The sequence below is a fragment of the Opisthocomus hoazin genome, chromosome 5, assembly GCF_030867145.1.
Source record: "Opisthocomus hoazin isolate bOpiHoa1 chromosome 5, bOpiHoa1.hap1, whole genome shotgun sequence".
NCBI lineage: Eukaryota > Metazoa > Chordata > Aves > Opisthocomiformes > Opisthocomidae > Opisthocomus > Opisthocomus hoazin.
The window spans coordinates 18574082-18593662 of NC_134418.1; the positions used below are offsets into that span (position 1 = coordinate 18574082).

Here is a 19581-nt window from a genome sequence, read left to right on the forward strand (position 1 = left end):
GGTGTCTATATCCTTCCACAATTCATTCTCATAGCATTTCTGGTATATTTTGTGTTACATAAGAGAAAAGGAGACACGCTGTGCAAAGCCCTTATTTCTCACTAACTTCATGGCCACAGTCAGGATTGCACTGTCCAAAGGGAGACACTAATGAGCTATCCCAGATCTCTCCAAATTGTAGGAATCCTTTTTCATGATGGCTAAACGTACTCCTGTGAGCTCATGGTTCTGTTCTTTCTCACGTTGGTTGAGCATGCAGGCTTCTCTCCTTCAAAGGATGCCTTTTCTCCTTTCCCTTTCCTGAGGCCCTTCTCCATTCCCAGATGGATCATAGCTCTTATTCAAGTACTCTCTAAGCCTCTACAGAACTGTGCTCTGAAGGCTTAAAATGATGCAAACCACAGAGCCTCTATCAATTCCCAGAATTTCAACTCCTTTCAGAGAAAGGACATGCTGTACCCCTACTTTATGACCACTACCTTCAACTACATTGTACCTTGACTTGTCTTCACTTCAAGTCCAAATTTCTGCTTTTACCATTTCTTGTGCTGCCTTCTCTCTAGAATTTATACAAGTCTTTATGTCCCAGAAATGAATCCTGATACTAAAGAAGAAAAATGAATGCGAACCTTTTGTTTGGAGACACTCGCAGCTTAGAAAGAATTATTTCTACTTGACCAATTTGTCCTATTTTAATTTTTTTTTCTACAGAGCAACTAAGTAAGGGCCTGAAAACATTGTAAAAACTTTCTCTGTTCGGTCTGTTGGTAGCTTATTATTTTGAGTAAAAAGTTTCTGTTCACAGCATATCAGATGAAGACGATTTATTGCTGTGTAAGCACTATTCATGTGAAACACAGATGTTCATAGACTTCATGTGCTCTGGAGACAACTCAAAACCTGTAACTTGAACAGACACATGTATTATGAGAACTACATAGCTTCCTTTACTAAATCTGGTTTCTGTACCTCTGTAAGCAGCTACAAGAAAGAATTACTGTTCCATTTTTGAGTAGGTTTATGGATGGAGAACTGCTGCTCCTATACACAAGACAGTATACTGTCTTCCTTCTATTCAAACAGAGTTTGCTCTTCACTTCAAATCCACAAATCAGGTTCCTTTTCTCCAATTAATTGGTGATGATCGTTACTGATCATCACTGATCTTATACTTCAGCTTCCCTCTGAACCCCTTCCAACAGCTTGCTGACAAAAGGCCATACTACTATTATAATTAACGTGAATTTCCTTTGCCAGATGGGTTAGTGTGCTGTATTCGAACTTCAAAGTTTCTCAGCTTTGTTAGTGATGTTTCACATGTTCTGAGATCTACAACAGTATCTGTAATTTAGACGTGACAGAAATTTGCAAGCTAAGATGAACCTTTTTTAAAAACTCCTTAACGAAGCTATCAGCTTGGGCAGTTGTCTTCCTTCTATTTGGTGGCCAAACCAGGCAATCAGTAAAACTTCTAGTCAAATAATCCAAAGAAAACATTTTTGGATGTATGCATCAAAATGAAATATTATAATATCTCCTCCAGACTGAATTCAATTTTTTAAAACTTAAATTATTTCATCATTTGCAAGGAGACAAATGGCTTCATTCCTAGAACACAGGGGAAGCAGAGACGGCAGCAGTTGTTCTGCTTTGTGAGTGAGAGGGAGAAAGGAAGCATGGAGGCACAGAAAAACCGGCAGAACAAGACAGTACGGGCATGTGCATATGAAGGTAACTGAGACACTCACTCAGGTGATGAAGGCCTAGGTTGTTCGATGATAACTTAATACAGAAGTGAAGAAGTGGTAACAGGTGACACACTGTAGCTCACCCTGATTTATCCTATAACCCTGTGACAACAGGACTCTTTAAATGGTAAGAAAGCTGACAGAAGCGGGGGGGGGGGGGGGAAAAGCCCAGGTCTCCCACACATTATGGGAATGCTAGGTTCGTAGATAAGAAGAATAAAAACATTCCTTCACCCAGTATTTTGTGATTGAAGTTTTTTATTTTGTTCTCTTTTAAGTGCCAGAAAATGAAAGATTAGTTTTACCGCTTCTTAAGCAATTTCAAACCAACATGGTACATTTGAATTTCACTGAAGCTATCCAACCAAATTGATCTGAGTTAGCAAATTCGAAAGAACACCTAGCTTCAGCTGCCCCAAACTGAGTTTGTTAACTAATCATCCAGTCTTCTCTTGGCTTCTTCCCGTTGTGTAATCTGATTAAACACATAGAAAACTATCTGTCTGAACAAACTAGTGAAGAACAATTGCTAAACATTTTTCTTAATGAAAAACATTAATTTTCTTTAATGTGTCTGTGTGATGGGAGCTATCTGTGGCCTGGATACACTCCAAGAACAGGCAGATGCCAGAGCCACTTGCTAACCATACCTTTATTTACAGAGCTGCTGGGATTTTTTGGTTTTTTGGGGTTTTTTTTTAAAAATTAGTGGTAAATCATAAGATTTAACCAAAGGGGCACTTTGGCTTCTGGTTACAGGTAAAACATTTACTTTGTCTTAATACCTATTTGACTCAAGCCAATGTTTTTCTATATAAAGAAAGGAAAAACTGAAGTTTTTAGGTACTGTAGTTCCTTAGAAAACTGACTTCTGATGTGAAACACTTAATGCTGTACGGTCCCCTGTACCAGCTGATGTAATATTCATTAGCATTACTACACTCAAGCATGCATTTTTATTCTGGGCTTCCTGAAAGTAAGCCAGTGAGTAAAAAGGATGTGCCAGAAGAGTAGGCTGCATATTTTCTAATAGAAAAATTGTAAACAAGAAAAACATCACTTGGAATATTTCTTTTGTAAATTAAATATTCATCCAGGAGGGGAAGATGAAGAGGCAAATATAAACTTCAGATGTAGTCACAACATTATTAACCTTCCAGACTCTATTCATAGGCAATTATTGGTTCAAAGCACTACTAACATGAAACATAAGATCATACTAACTAGAAATAGGCTATGCAGTAAATTGGTAGCAACAGAGAACATAATGTAGTAAGAAATCAGATGGAAAAGTATTTCTAAAATCACTATTTTTCAGTGATCTACAGAAAAAGACCTACATATATATCAGGCAAACAAATACACTCTTTCTCACGAATCCTCCTACTTCTAACATACTAGAGGTTAAGAACAAACATTTCCATCCCATCAGGTTTCTTCCTCCTGTCTTTTAATCAAAAGGGCTTTCAGATCATAGAATCATAGGTTGGAAAAGACCTCTAAGATCATCAAGTCTAACCATCCGCACAACACCACCATCCCTATTAAACCATGTCCTGAAGTGCCACATCTACATGTTTTTTAAACACCTCCAGGGATGGTGACTCCACCACCTCCCTGGGCAGCCTATTCCAATGTCTGACCACTCTTTCAGCAAAGAAATTTTTCCTAATATCTAATCTAAACCTCCCCTGACAGAACTTGAGGCCATTGCCTCTCATCTTATCGCTAGTTACCTGGGAGACCAACACCTGCCTCACTCCAACCTCCTTTCAGGTAGTTGTAGAGAGCAATAAGGTCCCCCCTCAGACTCGTCTTCTCCAGACTAAACAGCCCCAGCTCTCTCAACCGCTCCTCGCAAGACTTGTTCTCTAGACCCCTCACCAGCTTCATTGCCCTTCTCTGGACACACTCCAGCAACTCAATGTCTTTCTTGTAGTGAGGGGCCCAAAACTGAACACAGCACTCCAGGTGCGGCTTCACCAGTGCCGAGTACAGGGGCACGATCACCTCCCTACTCCTGCTGGCCACACTATTCCTGACACAAGCCAGGATGCTGTTAGCCTTCTTGGCCACCTGGGCACACTGCTGGCTCATGTTCAGCTGGCTGTCAACCAACACCCCATCCACCATTGCAAATCCTTCTCTGGAACATTTTGCAGTGTCCAGGCATTTTACTGTGTTTCATTACTTCAAAACAGATAGCCAGACCCTCAATTTGTTTAAATTGGTAAAGCAACATTTAAGCCAATGAAACTATGCCAACTTACATCAGTCCAGAATCTGTCTGGCTCCTTTTACTGTTAACAAACCAGGAAAATTGTGTGAATTTGTGTTTTATAATGTCTTTCTGCTGCAAAACTAAACCTCTTGAAAAAACTGTACCCCTAATATCCTTATTCATTCACTTTTATCCATCAGAATTGCATAAAGTGGTCTTCAAGATGCAACTGATACCTATCCATAGCATAAAGTCTAGGCAACAGTATTTTTCTAGGCTCTGCTGAATTCTTTTCACATTTCAGGCTTATGTTTGCACTTGCCCTTTCTTATGACAGCTGGTTTTGCCTCCCACTGTATTCCAAGTAAAGAAAAAAAGAACAACTATTACTAAAAGATGACAGATCAGTTCTGAAATATTTCAAAAGTCTTTGAAGTTTCATTCTTTTCTAACCATAATTATTGTCCTTCACCTAAGAAGGATGGCTTGATTCTCCTGAAGATGTACCTCTCAGACTTTGATAACCCATGGGTAAAAATACTGGGCAAGTATAAAGCTGTGCATGCCATCACAGTCAGCTCCCCTGTTTAACTTCTGCTTTGATTATTTTAATTCGCTGTGCTTGCAAGAACTATGAATACTTGAAGTCTATCTTATGTCTGCTCTCCCCTTCTTTTATTTATTGTACGTAAGAAGTGTGAAATCGCAAAGGCACGATCTAAAGTTGGAATCAGAGAGAATATTTTGACTTCCCATATCTTTTAAGTAGAAAGATCAGAGTTTCTCAATGCATTGCTAGCGGATGAATTTATATAAAAGACTTAAAACTGCCTTTTGATGTATTATAGAAGAGTCACCACAATTGAGTATTTGTTCAGAGACAAAATAAAGCACTCAAATGCTACAGGGTTTTACTTGTACTGTGATGCTACTACATCAAAATGGGAACATTGTGTAAGAAGTAACAACGAAATAATTACATTATATTTTAGTGTTGTCTTTAGGCTTATTTCAGAGTTACTTCAGTTAAATTCACAGTTAACTGCCTTTCTAAACTTATGGCAAATCGTGACCGGAGGGACAGGTGTGAACACACTAGGCACACCTCTACTGCTGATATATCGTGGTACCTACAAGGTCTCTGTCAAGGCTCTGGGCATTGCTATACTAGCATTGTTCAAAGATGTATCACGACTAGGTGCTGCCTGCATTTCCATTTTACATACCTTATAATTCCAGAATAGCCCCTCTAACACATGTTGAAGAGATCCTGTAGTGCAAAAGCAAAGAACTGGAGGACATCAATGAATTAGCACTCAACTCACACAGAATCTCACACAGGTCCTTCCAGTGGACCAAACAGGTGCGAATCTGATTTCTTTACCCAGAAAAATCTCAGTAATACAGAATACTGTTACTCTGAAGTGCATCCCCAGAGAGGTGAAATGATCATGATTCTGCCTACTCTGCATAGTGCTCTAGCTATGTCAGCCCAACCAAAAACCAAACCTTATGCAGCCAAGGAAGCTATTTTTAGATCCAAAATTGTATCCAGGTTAGAACTGGATTAGTAACAGCACATTGGCTAACTTCTGAGGCGGAAGCTCTGGGCTGAGCCATTGCAAAGGTTCCCAGCTGGGAATCATGCCCTTAGTGAAACATAATGTTGTATAATAAATGGTGGTTTCTTGGTTGTGAATATTCACATATTTATAGAAGGAAATATATAACCTGAAATTACTTCACCTCCCTGGCAACACTACCAAGTAATTTGTTCAGAAAGTAACTTATAGACTGCCGAGAAAAATGCAAATTTTCTCTTTAGAGGGAGCATTTCCTCCCTTTTGGGAGCGTTGTTAGAGTCTAAGATACGCTAAAATGTTTCTCAGTGTATCTGTTCATACTTACTATGGTGTTGTGCACATAACATATAACATGATATATACTATTTTATATTATTTATTTATGTTTATGCTTATAGTGGCAATAATTTCCCACTGCCCCTTGCATTTACGATGATCTCACGATATGAGCGGACTAGCAGTTAGGAAACACAGGTTTCTTTCTTATGTTTCTGTCCCACGCGCGTGACTTCAAGAAAAGTAATCTGGTGACTCATTGCCTCACTTTTTCCATCTGCAAAACCTGAAGAATAATTGCTTCATGTCATAAGCCTTTTGATTTCTTTGAGACCTTTCAGTGGAATACACCACCAGCATGCACATACACAATACTACGAGATCAGATACTGTGCCACTGTTCCTCCCTTCCATCTCTTCTCCTCACACCTCAAACCACAATAACTTTCAGACATTACCCAGGGATGCCAGAATATCATGGTAAGTTTTCAGCTTTGAATGGACTAAGATATTTTGGTAGAAAAATGTACATTTAGGGGAATTTGGAAAAGAGTAAAGACAATTTCTGAGAACCGAAGTTTTGCATTAGGTGCAAAGAAGTCACTCTGGAAACGTCAGCACAGGTTGGATTGACCTTACACTGTCTCAGAGAAGAACCTGTAGAAAACTATAGCATGCACAAATACTTAATGAAACCTAAAAATGGGATTTAGCCAGAACTTTAACAGCAACACTTAAATTCTGTATTTCGAAGACTGGGAAATGGGGATAGAATGTCAGAATGCAACTGTTTGATACCAGAATGCACAAATCTGTTTCAAAGGAGAAATGAAAGTGAAAAGACCACGCCGCACTCAAAACTAGTACAGCTAGTACAGCATGAATGGGAGAAAAAGCAGGTGTTACACAGTAAATGACCACAACATGTGCCCCAATTGCTGGAACATGCCGCACCAAGCAGTAGCAATGGCATGTGGGAAAGTGGAAGCAGGTACGGGAGGGAGGCCAACATCTTGCTTACCCCCCTGATGAGCCTATCCGTCTTTTTTCTGTGTTTGAACAGTCAAAAGGAGCTTATTCTGGCCACTCAGAGTCTACAAATGCCAGTTGAGAAAGATCTAGGTCTTCAATTTTTGCAGAGCTGTTGCCATGCAAGCTCCCACCGAACTTGCTGGAAGTGAAACTTCTTAGAATCAGTGAAGATGCAAATCAATGGAAATTGCAGGCAGCCACTTAGAACAGTGGCTATCTGTAATTTAATAGTTTCATAGTGTGAGCTACCTAATTCCTGTTGTTCATTACATTTGCTTGAACTAGACTGAAGAATTTTTTTATATTTGGGAATATACTCATTTTGCTTAATAAAATCTTGGAGCCTCAAAACCTAGATTGGTAGGAAAAAACTGAAAAAATGGATGACAGATCCTCATGGTGAAAACATGTGTATTCACTCATCATCACCCTGAATACACAATCTCAAATCATTTCATTGTTCTTTGGAAAAACGTACCAACTGTAATGATATACTTTAGGTAGAAAAATAAATGCATCAGAACTTTTCACTAGAGCACTGATATCAGTTCTCCTAAAGCAGTTGTTTTATACCTTATCCAGGAGGTAAAAGTTTCAAAACGTTCATAGGCAAAAACTTCACATAATCACACTGAAGAGAAGGAAATATCCCATACATAGAATTTTAAAGCAGATAGATTGCATTTGCCAAAAAGAACTGAACAACACAAAAGGGGAACTCCTGAGAGGGAGAAAATGTGTATTCACAGTTGTCAGAAACTTTAAAGGTGCACTATTTACCTGGGTAAATAATTGCCTTGTAGGGGTTCTGCTTTTATTTTGGCAGAAAATTATTTATCCAACCTGTTAGGCTTTTCAAATGACACTTTCCTGTATAAATATTTTGGTAGATGTACTAATGTGGAAAATTTTGTGGATAATCTAATACCAATGCATCTCAGGTGTTTATTTCCAGATTAATCCATGTCCACAGATTTGCATCATGACTGAGTGGGGAACAGTACATAAGCTATGACATCCTCAAAGCTACTTCGGGGTCACACTGCTATCTCCATTTGTTTTCTGATATTGAGAGCACAGAGGGAGGCATACCTAACTACTCGTACTCACTAAATGATTGCACATGCCAATCTGCTTCAGTTACGACCCTTACAATTAAGCAGGCAGAACAGAAACAATAATCTATTCAACCTTTTTTCCATTCAATTCTCTTGCTCAAGGGAGCAAGCAAGCAAGCAAGCAGGCCCTTTTACATGTCCACACACACAAACACACACACTAAAAAATCAGAAAGTCAAGAAGAGCTGCAAGGAAGATTCTAATCTCACTTAGCCCTGCATACAGATGAACAGAGTCACCATCCAACCGTGATACAGTCAAACTCCTCACCAAAAAGCCTTAGTATACATCCAAAGAGTGATATATGAAATTTATCAAAATAAATTCGCTTGTTAAAAACTTCATAGATGTTCAGGATCAGTAATTTCTGTTATTTCTATCTAGAGTCCTTGTACATTTCTTGAATGATAGTCACAGCAAATATGACTAAAATTTAATCAAGAATCTTGCAGATGAGAGGAAAAATGAAGAGCCCTTTTATTACTGGGTCACATTTATGCCCAGTTTACCTCAAGTGAAGAGTTTTGAAGTTTCCCTGTTAGGACTTCTTTCTCTTTCTCTAGTTGCTTTAGTTCACACTCAGACTTTCTTTTAAATTCCTCTAGCTGTGTCTGGAGCTCCTGAAGGAAAAAAAAAAAAAAAGAAAAAAACATGCAATAGCTACAACAACACATGCAGCATGAAAGACATTTCTTCTACATTAACCTAGACAATAGAGAAGTTTACACAGTAATACATGCTACTGTCTATTAATGCCACTCATGTATTATTCAATCAAAGAAGTGTTAATAGTTTGGTTTGGGTCTTTCTAACACTAGTGTTAGACAATACAGCTCACATAATCCTAATCTTCTACTGAAAGCTCCCCTGAGGTGGAAAACTGTACAGCATGAAGAGTCAGACTATATTGCCTTGAGTGGTGTTCGTGTTCAGAAACAATTTAGTATGCAAGAGTCACCCACAAGATCTGAAAAACCATAAATATACATTGACCATACAAATAACCAGATGATTAACCAACAGGCAGTTAGTGGAAAAGGGAATCAAAGGATGTTTATATGCTCTTCTAGCATCCATAAAGAAAATCCCAGTGAGGAAGTAAAAACAATATAAAATTAAAAATTCAAGACTATATTATCACCTTATTGCTGGAAATAGTTTCTGAAAAATCAATGATAATACTGCTTGCAAGACAGTGATCAAGAGCTTCTAGATATTGTTTGTAGCAAATGTGAGAAATCGTTTATTGTAGAAAGACTGAATGTGAAACTTCTAGAAATGTTCTGAAGTGATATATATTACAAGCTGCTTGTTCTTCCTATTTGTGACAATTTGCTGACTCAAAAAAAAATTCTACCTTATTTTCAGACACCACAAACAGAGGAAACAGTGAAAAAACCCCAATTTAACACCTCCTCCATCCTGTACAGCCTCTTCTTACAACCCTCCTGCCCCCATTTTTATAGCAGAATGACTTAAGAATTGAAAATAACAGAAAAAGTACCTAAAAACTAAGAAAGCATTAATCACTGGGAGGATGGCATGATATTAGGAAACAGAAGCACAGTCAATAGCGATGTATTCCTTGCAACTCATAATTAAATACAGGAGAACACATTAGCATTTCACAGTCTAAAAACAGGATAACAGTTAGGTAGCAGTTAAAGGATGGAATCAAACACAGAGACATATTGCAAGGGAGAAATTAGCTTTAGTTCTATTTGTAAGAAAAGGACAGGACATAATGGTCTTTTTGATCAAAACGTGTAGATCAGGTGTTTGCAGCATTCCCACTGCAACTCTGCCAATTGACTTCCTTCTCTGGATCTGAATTTTTCTACCTGGAAAGTTGATATAATACTCTCAAACAGCTGTTACAGGCCTTAATTGCCTCAGAGGATACCAACAGCACTAGCAATGAAAAACACTGTAATTTGTAGTTTTAGTAACTCAATATTTTTCTGATTTAATTAATTAATCTATAAGAACAGATGGTTATAAGCAATAATATGTCTTGCCTATAAGAAATAAATGCCTACTATTATGCCTTTTTTACCAAAGTATAACGTGTTTGATATTTAAATTTAATCTGACTCACATGAAGAGCTTCAGCCTGGTGTCATTTTAAGTATACCTGTACAAATTTATTCACATAAAAGAACATACAATATAAAAGGTAAATTCCTCTTGATAAAGTTATACCTGATAGTGTAACTGTGTACCCTGAAGTGCTGCATCTTCACGTACTGATCAAACGTGAGCACTTAAACAATCAGATAAAATAATTTACTCACACAGGTTCCTTTTTGAGAAATGAGATTGCACAAATGTATAAACTTCGGGAGTTTCATACGCAGAAAAGAATTCTTCTGACGAGCACTTAAACCAACTCCTAGTCTCCAAAATGTAGCATGTACTATGAAGCTCAACATTTAGTGATAGGAGCTGCGTGCTTTTTATGACTTCACAACTTGCCAGCAAGCGACTTGATTATTCTCAAGTCAATGTTGAACTTGGAAAGGTATAGCAGCATAAACACTAGGAAAAATGGGCAGGAGTACATTCTTAGCACCAAGAAGGGTCTAAAGAACACTTCACCAGTAGTCTGGTTGTCCAATTGTACAAACTGCTCTAATAATCTTTTTTTTTTTTGTCTAGAAGGTGTCTGACAAACTCATAAGTATATTAGGAGATAGAAACTAAATTCCTCCTTAGTTTATGCTCAAATCTGGCAAACCACTTGAGCATGCACTGAGTTGTAAGCTTCACTAAGCATTAAAGCATGTGCTTAAAACTAAACATGTGTTTCAAGATTTTCCTCCATTTTAATAGATTTTGGCTCACATTCAGGTTCCTATCACACAGTAACGTTACAGATTGCAGATTTCCTGAAGCCAAAGGATTCAGCCACAGACAGCAGTTCTCGTGAAAGCGAAATTCTGTGAAGAATCTCTTCAGCCAATGCTTACGCTGCTAATACAGACCAAGAACAAAAATCACAGCTCAGCCTGTCTGGATCCACAAGAAGATGGCATTCCTTCTGACTAAAGTTAAATAAGGACATATATATGCATGTATTTGTTTGTGACCAGTTGTCATTTCATTGGTAACACCTGCACTCTGAATCCATTTACCAGCACTTTGCAGAACTAGATTCTCTGACTAAACAATGCAAAATTTTTATTAAATCAATGTATTTGGGTATTTCAAAGCAGCAATCCACGGAAATTGAAGTCAGAAATTGGAACACACCTATAATACATTTTTCTTCAGGAGGGACCTTGTATTAATCACACCCAACTGTCACATGCAAAGCATGCAAGGGTAAGTGTTGCTAAGGAGGCAGTTTATCACATCAAGGATAAATTCACCTTCCTGACTGTGGAGCTTTTCACAGAAATACATCAGTTTTACTTGTTTTTTCCTTTTTTTTTTTTTTTCCAGTAAGACTGTAGCGAGAAAATCCTTGCGTTTTATGTTAATTCAAAGTGCCTCCAGTGAGGATAATTTAAATGATGTCACTGTGACCAATAAGATTAAAACCGGATGAATTAGAGCATCTATAAATAGAAGAACATTCTTACCTTCTGCATTTTCTTCTTTCAGCTTCCATAAAGTTTTAGACTGGCTTGATTTCCTCTGTATGCTTCATTACAAGATCTTCCAGCCCTTTTAAAAGCTGTTCCTTCAGACAAATCTTTTCCTTATGGGACTGAAGCTTGCCTTTACAAAGCAAGTTCTCTGTGTCTTTTATTCATGCTCTCTTTTTAAATAGCTAGTTTCCATAGTCTGTAAAACACTAGCTATATAATATGACAAAACCAGGGTAGAATTCTGGGGTGGCAGTAGTCTGTTTTGTAGTGAATATGATATTTAGGTGGATATAGTCCACTGAAAAACACTGGCTTTATTTTAGCTAACAGTGTAGAACCGTAGTGACTCAGGGCTGTCTGCCTCTTCTGCAGTCTAGGGATGGGGTTTTTTTGCTGTTGTGGTTTGGGTTTGGGTGTCTGACTCACTTTAAACCACGCAAGTCTTCCTCAAGGACAACCTTAGTTCTGTGAAAAAGTACAAAGGACAATTTGTCTTTTGTTACGTCTCTGATACGAGGTCTAATATTCCAGAATGCTAGTATAACAATATTCTAGGAGAACTAAAAAATATAGAAAAGATTTGGGGCTGGATAATTGTTTAAGGGGAGACATTGTACACAGGAAACTCTCGGCAGACATACATCCCTCATTGTACCGAGTTTATTCCTGGTACTATTTCTGCATAGCTTTTCATACAAACTGTTTTCTGTTTTTAAAAAAATAAATCAGTATGCCATCTTGACCTCAACAGAGAAAGTCTACCTGGGACCTTGCTCTCTTTGAAGTTCTGGTTACAGCAGAAGTTGAACACTTTGTCCTGGTCTAGCTCAAGGATGTCAGTAGTTTCTTTGCTGTCATTGCAGCAACTCACGTACTTCAGGTTATGAACATGAGTCAGAGTTGCACTGGATGAGGTCAGAGATCTGGGAATCTTACAGGATGGACTGCCGTAGAATAACCCAAAAGCCGTTAATCTTCAAAGAAAAACAACGCTGTACTTTTGGTGTGCCATGCCTTTGCATATTTGAAAGTAAACCACCTGTTTAAGCTCTTGGACATCTTCAGAGCCACTCTTGTGCTAGCTCTGGTAGAAGTTATTTGCTGCAGCTGTGTTATTTGATGTTTCAGTTCATCTACTTCATTAATAGCTTTGGTTTGGGAATTCAATATAGTTTCCATATGTTCTGTGGTATCAAAATTTACATTTAAAATAGCATAAATAACTTGTGGAATTCCCAATGTGAGTGACTACTAACAAGGGAAATACTTCAGAATGACATTAGTGAGCATCTTACCTGCTTTTTCCAGGATCTCCTTCTCTTGAAGTATATTTCTCTGCTTGACTACACTTAGATCTTCCTCCACATTTTTCATTGTAACTTTTAAACCCAGGATTTCTTGTTGTGTTCCCGTAAGCTACACTTACAAATCCTAAAATATCTATGACATTACTTCTATGTTTACCACATATGTTCTTTTTTTGTCACCTGAAATAAATGCTCATTTTCTCTTTTGTCACAGTTCCATGATAAATCTTTCAACTGCAGAGCTGATTTAAATGCATTTTTTGCTGTTCCACATCTTTAAACTGTTTCTGCTGCCAGCATATTTGTAATGTGGAGCTATTCCCTCAGATGTAGGCATCATTGTAAAGTGAATACTCATCAAGAGTTACCATCTAAAAGATGTCTGAGATTATGCTCAACTTGAAACAGGACATACTTCCATTAATTTCATGACAACTTGTGCTAAAAATTAATGAATATCAGCTCAGTTTTTTTTCCAGTTGCTGAAGTATAAGAGTTTGTAACATAACCCATAATACAGATGCTTAAAAGCAGAAAAATGAGCTCCTACAGACTTTGCTGGGAATTGTCTGTCCATAACTAAAGGTAAAAATTTGAATCGTATTTAATGTTCTGTTTTTGGAGTTTCTAGTCTCAGTTTCCAACACAATACTGCAGTATTCACTCAAGACAAAATTGCTTGTTCCTACATGAACGTTGAGTAAAACCTCACGGGTTAAAACTAATATGTATGTAACACTCTGTAGTTGAAAACTTCAAAGTAAGCTTGTTCCTTTTAGCTCTGACATATGCCGAGATTCCTCCAAAACTAGACCGAGCAGATCAGGCTTAATGACTAGTCATCCTTTGTATTCTCTCTTTCACAGTAATAATAATAAACGTGAAATTGTAATGTAAAGTAAGTAAATATGATACCTTTCATCTAAAGGTCTCTCACCTCTTGGCATACACTAAGGAGAAAACAGAAAATTTACCTTGCTTAAGCACAAGTTATTTTATCTTTCAAGCCTTATAATAGCTTTTCTTGTTAGTATTTACTAATGAACAGAGGTATTACTGATCAAAGAAATGTTCCTGTTTCCCAGTCTGCCATTGTCCACAGGATTCTGAAGAAAAGGTAGCATTTAATGGTGGCATCAGAAATAGCCAATTTAGACAGGAGAAACCTCTACGTTTTATTTAAACTGGAAAGAAACAGAAAACGACGTTGTATCTAACAGTTTTCCTTCTTCCAGATTTATCCTAATCTGAGGCTATCTCTTTAAAGATTCACAGCAATGTTCTCTGGTGGTATGTAAATTGGCCTCATTCCACAGACTTAGAGGATTTGAAATGTACAAGTTGACCATATGCCCCTCAGAAAATATTTGACGTTTATCCAGCTGATACTGAATTTAGAAATTAAATTGCTAATGACGCCACCTTCTTATTTCTAGTTCCTATCATGTTTTACATTATTTATTACCAAAGGACTGCATTTTTCATACAATAAATCACAGCAGTAAACCATGTGCATAAATTTTCATGTCTTCATTCTTCATTTCTCCAGAATGTTTCTTCAAGTACCCACAAGAAATCCGGATCTTACTTTCCCTCTTCTCCTCTATCCCTTCAAACTTCTACAGAGTACAGAGACAGGACACTCTTCCTTATTGAAATAGATATTACGGATTTCCCTGACTCAATGTTAAAAAAATGAATGCTTAACTGCATCTCTGCCATTCATTATATTCTCTCCACTCTTCTGCAGAAGATAGAGGCTGCTCTGCTGTAGATCGACACACAGAGAATGGAGTCTGAATAATGTTGGGGAAGGCATATTCAATTCACCCTTTGATCCTGTGAAACAAAAACAGAGCAACTGTATTGAAGGCTGAACTCCCTCAAAGAACATCCTCCAAGAAGAGGCCCAGAACTCTGCACAATCAGCAAAATGATGCTGACAGGCAAGATGCGAGGGCAGATGGTGAAAAGGGTCAGAACTGTCTTGGAACACAGCTGACTGGGGTGACCCTGCTCTCTACAGGATTCTGGGGTTCTCTGACTCTAAAGGAGATAAATCTGATTTCCCATCAAGAAACAATTCTGAAATTCTCCAAGTCTAGACCTTCAAGGTGTTTTCTTATCTAGTATGCGAGATTGCTGTCATAGGCCTGGGGACAGGTCTGGTAGGTGAGTTTACGTGATGGGAAAGACCAATAGTATTAGAAGGAAGTGGAACTGTGGGGCACAGAGCATGGCTGGGTGCTTTGGCTTCAGCATAGTTCATGTGTCTCTCTCTCACACCCTGACCTTATGTACCAAATGCAGCTGACTGGCAGATTGCCCACGATGTGCCAACCACTGAAACAGCATCTGACACAATGCAACTAAGCAGAAAGAGCCTGCAGAGCTGTGCTGCAAATGTATGAGATATACACCAGCTAGGGTAGACAGGCAAAGTGAGAGGTGAGAACTAATGGCAAAAGTCTCATGGCTAAGCACATAAAACTTCACAGGTGTAACAGACACTTCATTAAATGCCACTTGGTACAAGCCACTGTTGCAAGAGTCATACAATATAAAGTAATTGATTCCTAACCTGCCAGCTCAGGTATCTTATCTAACCCTGTTCATATCCATGCAATGAGCTGTTGGCAACCACATGGGAAAAGGAGAATGTACTCTGTAAACACTCATTGCTAGCATTAGTGCCTGCTTGCTGTTCTCTCCACATTTCTGGGCAGGAAAGGTAAAGCTCTGTTCAGTCAACAGACAAATTTTACTTCAACCCTCCCTCAGAGAATACAAAGTCTAGTGCTCAAAGAGTTCTCCTAATGAGTTAGTAATCATCTTAACTCTTTCTTTAAAAGTCTCTCTCATATCCCTCCTACTTCTCTTCTAAGCCTCTAAAACTGCTTTAGCCCTTATAAAGCATTTGACTCAATATGATATTCAAAAGACCCCTCCTCTCCTGAAATTCAAAGAATTTATAATTTGCACTTTTCTAGGCAGAGATAGGGATCACAGTCTCATACTCTACCTGTATTCTCTCCTTCAGCTTCTGGGAATGCTTCTTCCTCTCATTTATCTTCTGTCTTTTCTCCTCCAGGTCTGCCTCCAGCTTCTTTACCTGCTGCAGTAAAAGACCGTCCTCAGCCTCTGAGCTCTTTCTCTGCTCCACTTCTCTTTGCTCACAACTGTTCGTTTCAGCTATCATGGGTTGCTGCATAGCCTTTTTCAAATTCTCTTTTTCTCTCTCATAAGAGGCTTGAAGTTTGCTTGTTTTCTGAGCATATTCTTCAGTTGCTCTCTGGTTCTCACTCTTCAGGCTTTCCATCTCATTTGTTAGATCTTGTCCTTTCACACTGTATTTTTCATCTAAAATTACTTTTTTATCTACATTTTCTCTCCTAGATGCTTTGTATTCATTCAGCAGTCCATCAGACTCCTGATTTAAATGTAGAAGCTTGTTTTGAAAGTCTGCATTGGCATCTACTGTGTCCATAGAAAGGACCTTCAGTGCCTTTTTCGCTTCTGTTGTCGGCTCCCTCTCTTCCGCCTGCTGCTTGCACAATGCTAACTCTGCCAAGGCTTCTTCCTTTAGTCTCTTGTGTTGTTCTACTGCAATTTCAAGGGCCTGAATACGTTTTCTCAGCAATTGTTCTTCTTCAACCTTGCTTTTGCATTGGAAAATTGTTTCCCTTGTCTCAGCAAGAATATGCTGAATTTCTTCTACATGAGCCTCTCTCAGAGCCTGTATACTAGCCTCATGTTCATCATTCTTAATGTTCAGGGCATATATCACCTACAGAACAAGAAAAATAATAGGAAATTGAAATATATGGTAAATGGTAGTCACGAATTCAGTTACTATATTTATCAAGGTGTTAAATGCTAAAAGAGAATTACCGCTGCAGTTTAATTTTTTTGTTGTTTCTTTGTGGTGTTGTTTTTTTCACTAGAACAGAAGGGACAGTTATAAACTGCAAAACCTTATAGGAATGAAAGACAATACTGTGGGAAGCAATTTTTTTTTTTTTCACTTTTCGTCAGCAATTACCTTCTTTACTCTTGGCAAGTTGTCACTTCATGCCCCTAGTTTGATCTCTGATACAAGGAATGAAATAGGGCCCCTTCTCTAACTAACTCACTCCGTATTTGTAGTCCAGTTCACCTGGCCTCCAGGGCAGAAGGACTACCTGCCATGTTGCCTTTAGCATCAGCAAATGCTGGGGACCCGCAGTAGCAGATCTGAGAGTGAAAACTGGAGTCCTGACATCCAGTTGATGTGGACCAAAATCACTCTGGGATGTAAATGAAAGTTTGTAAGGAGGACTAAATTTCACACTCCTGACTCAAACCAAAACATCACTGAAAATGTGCTTCAGGAAGCCATATGCCTGGCAAGTTAGCTTGGTCAGCATTTCAAGATGGGTATTACTCGACTGCAAGCACCTTTTGCCTTGATTCTGAGAAGTGTTCAGGCAATGGTTTTTTTTCCTCACTTCAGTAACAGCTATAAACCTCAGAAAATAGGTTTTAGCAGATTTGAGTGACCCTCTGATGACAGTAAGCATTTTTTTCAACAAAATTGATTTAAACCTTTTGATGTTTTATCTCCTTCTACAAAATGCAGAATAACAATTCTCATAACCCTAAGACGAATTATTACCCCAAGCAGGCTTCGCCCATTACCCATGATAAAGACCTCTCACAGAAGCTGTTGTACAAGCACACTACTGTTGTTTTGAAAAGAAAATGTTATTAGAAGCCCACATTTCAGCAGACTGAAATGAAGAGTTCAGAGTCAAAACTGGTAAATGTGCATGTTAAGCTTACAAGACAGTTACACATAACTGCAAAACATAGTAACTGCCTTGAAAAGACATCTGCTTGTCTTTTCAGGCCCCTGTTAGGATACATGAAGCCTAATCCAGTTTCTACTGGGCATAGGTATCTAACTCAAGGGGAACAACACAACGTGTATTAACTTGTTTGGCTGGCTGGGGTTTTTTTCAGAGAGAAGTTACTGCTCTACAAAACTAGACTTGGAATTTCTGCACAACGTATGACAGATACTTTCAGTCTGGCCTGAGCCCACAGAGGTTAATCAAAAGATTCCTAGGCAATGTTTGAGAAAATAATAGTCTTCAGTACACACATAAATACAGAAGGAAGGTCACAACTAATTCTGTGAATATACTAGAATTTTGGCCCTGTAATCATCAATATTTCTTCAGGGAAAGCCTCAACTGAGAGACCGGCAGGCATCTTGACAACAATAAGTGTCACAAGTCTGTAGTCTGTGTTGTATAAGCCCTGAGGATGTCTCCAGAATTACTGAATTTGCTTAGCTACATCTAACCATTCTTTGTGCTATCTGTACATGAACAACATACTCAATTTCAGAATTTAAATTTTCACACATACACCTTGTGTGTATTCAGCTTTCTCCCCGTCAGTAATGAATTAAGTACAGAAATCTTAAAAAGTCACAAATGCTAAACATCGTCTGAACACATTTCTGGATAAATATGTGACAAAAGACAGTAACAGCATCATATTTCAGAAGACAAGCAGACATGAACTCATTGTCTACATTTAGATATGTATATTTTTGGGCCTTAGGTTACATGCTGCTAATTCTTCTCTGTTATTTTTAAAACATTTTTCCTTTGAAACAGAAATAATTGCAGGATACCAAGCAGATTCCTTCTCCCCACTAACTAAAATCATTCTATGAACCTTTCTTAACTGTTCAGGAGACAGACATACAAACTGCAAGGAGAAGATCAATTTTGTCCACAAGTTTAGAATGACCAGTAATTAGTCTGGGCAACTCTTCAGTTAACTAGGTCAGCTGTTGATGATCACATTTCTATGTTTCATTCCCCCAGAGATGAACATCCAGCCTTCGTGACTCAAAGACTTCCACTCCTAATGATTAATCTGTCTAGTAAATCAGCGCTGCCTGTCTCATATTATGTTGTGTTCAGGCTGATGGTGGAATATGGGTTCCTCTAAAGTCTGACTCTATCACAGAAATTTCCCGGATTCCACTGAGCATTAGATGATCATCAACTTCTTAAGGGAGTTATCTAAAAGAATGGAAGAAACTGGCCTCCCTGCTCTATTATTCCTACAATTCTGTTCTATAGTGGCTGGCGCCACAATGAGTAATTTTGACTTGAAAATGCATGCCCTTAAATTTAATCTTCGAGTACTGAAACTGATTCCTCAGTATCTCTAAACTTCTTAACAGATTTAATTTTTAGAGGGCTGCTGCTCTGTACTTTATGAAATTTAATCCCCTCACACATGCCTTTCACTCCTTACTGAATATAGCTAATATATTCCTATTCCAGATACCTCATTTAAAAGACTGGAGTTATGTGAGATGAATCTGGGACTTTATGTGCTGGAAGGAAAAATACTGAAAAATTATTTCAGCATCTGTACTTTGTGAGTGTACATACTGCTGGCTAATGTGGTATGAACCTCTTAACAGTTGGGTTGATAAACAGATTTTTAAAAGCAGCTCTAAAATTGATCAGTTTGACAATACAGACAGAACTGCTTTCAAATGAAGAGCGTGCTACTTTACTGAGTTACTAGTACAATACCAATGGTTGCTGCCTCCTTACAGTTCTCCAAAATTGAATGTATTGGGAAACATTGTACTAATTTTACAGCAACTGCAAGTAATACCACAGGTTGGTG

At 38.2% G+C, this 19581-nt stretch overlaps 1 protein-coding gene across 2 annotated transcripts in view; it reads right to left on the minus strand.

Moving 5' to 3' along the window:
* FAM184B (family with sequence similarity 184 member B) overlaps positions 1-19581 on the minus strand; it is a 47887-nt gene that overhangs the window by 12879 nt on the left and 15427 nt on the right. For both annotated transcript variants that reach the window (XM_075420603.1, XM_009934352.2), the window contains exons 2-3: positions 15902-16666; positions 8489-8599 (exon numbers count right to left, since the gene is read on the minus strand). In XM_075420603.1, coding sequence (XP_075276718.1) covers positions 8489-8599; positions 15902-16666 — 876 coding nt within the window. The remainder of the gene's footprint in view (positions 1-8488; positions 8600-15901; positions 16667-19581) is intronic.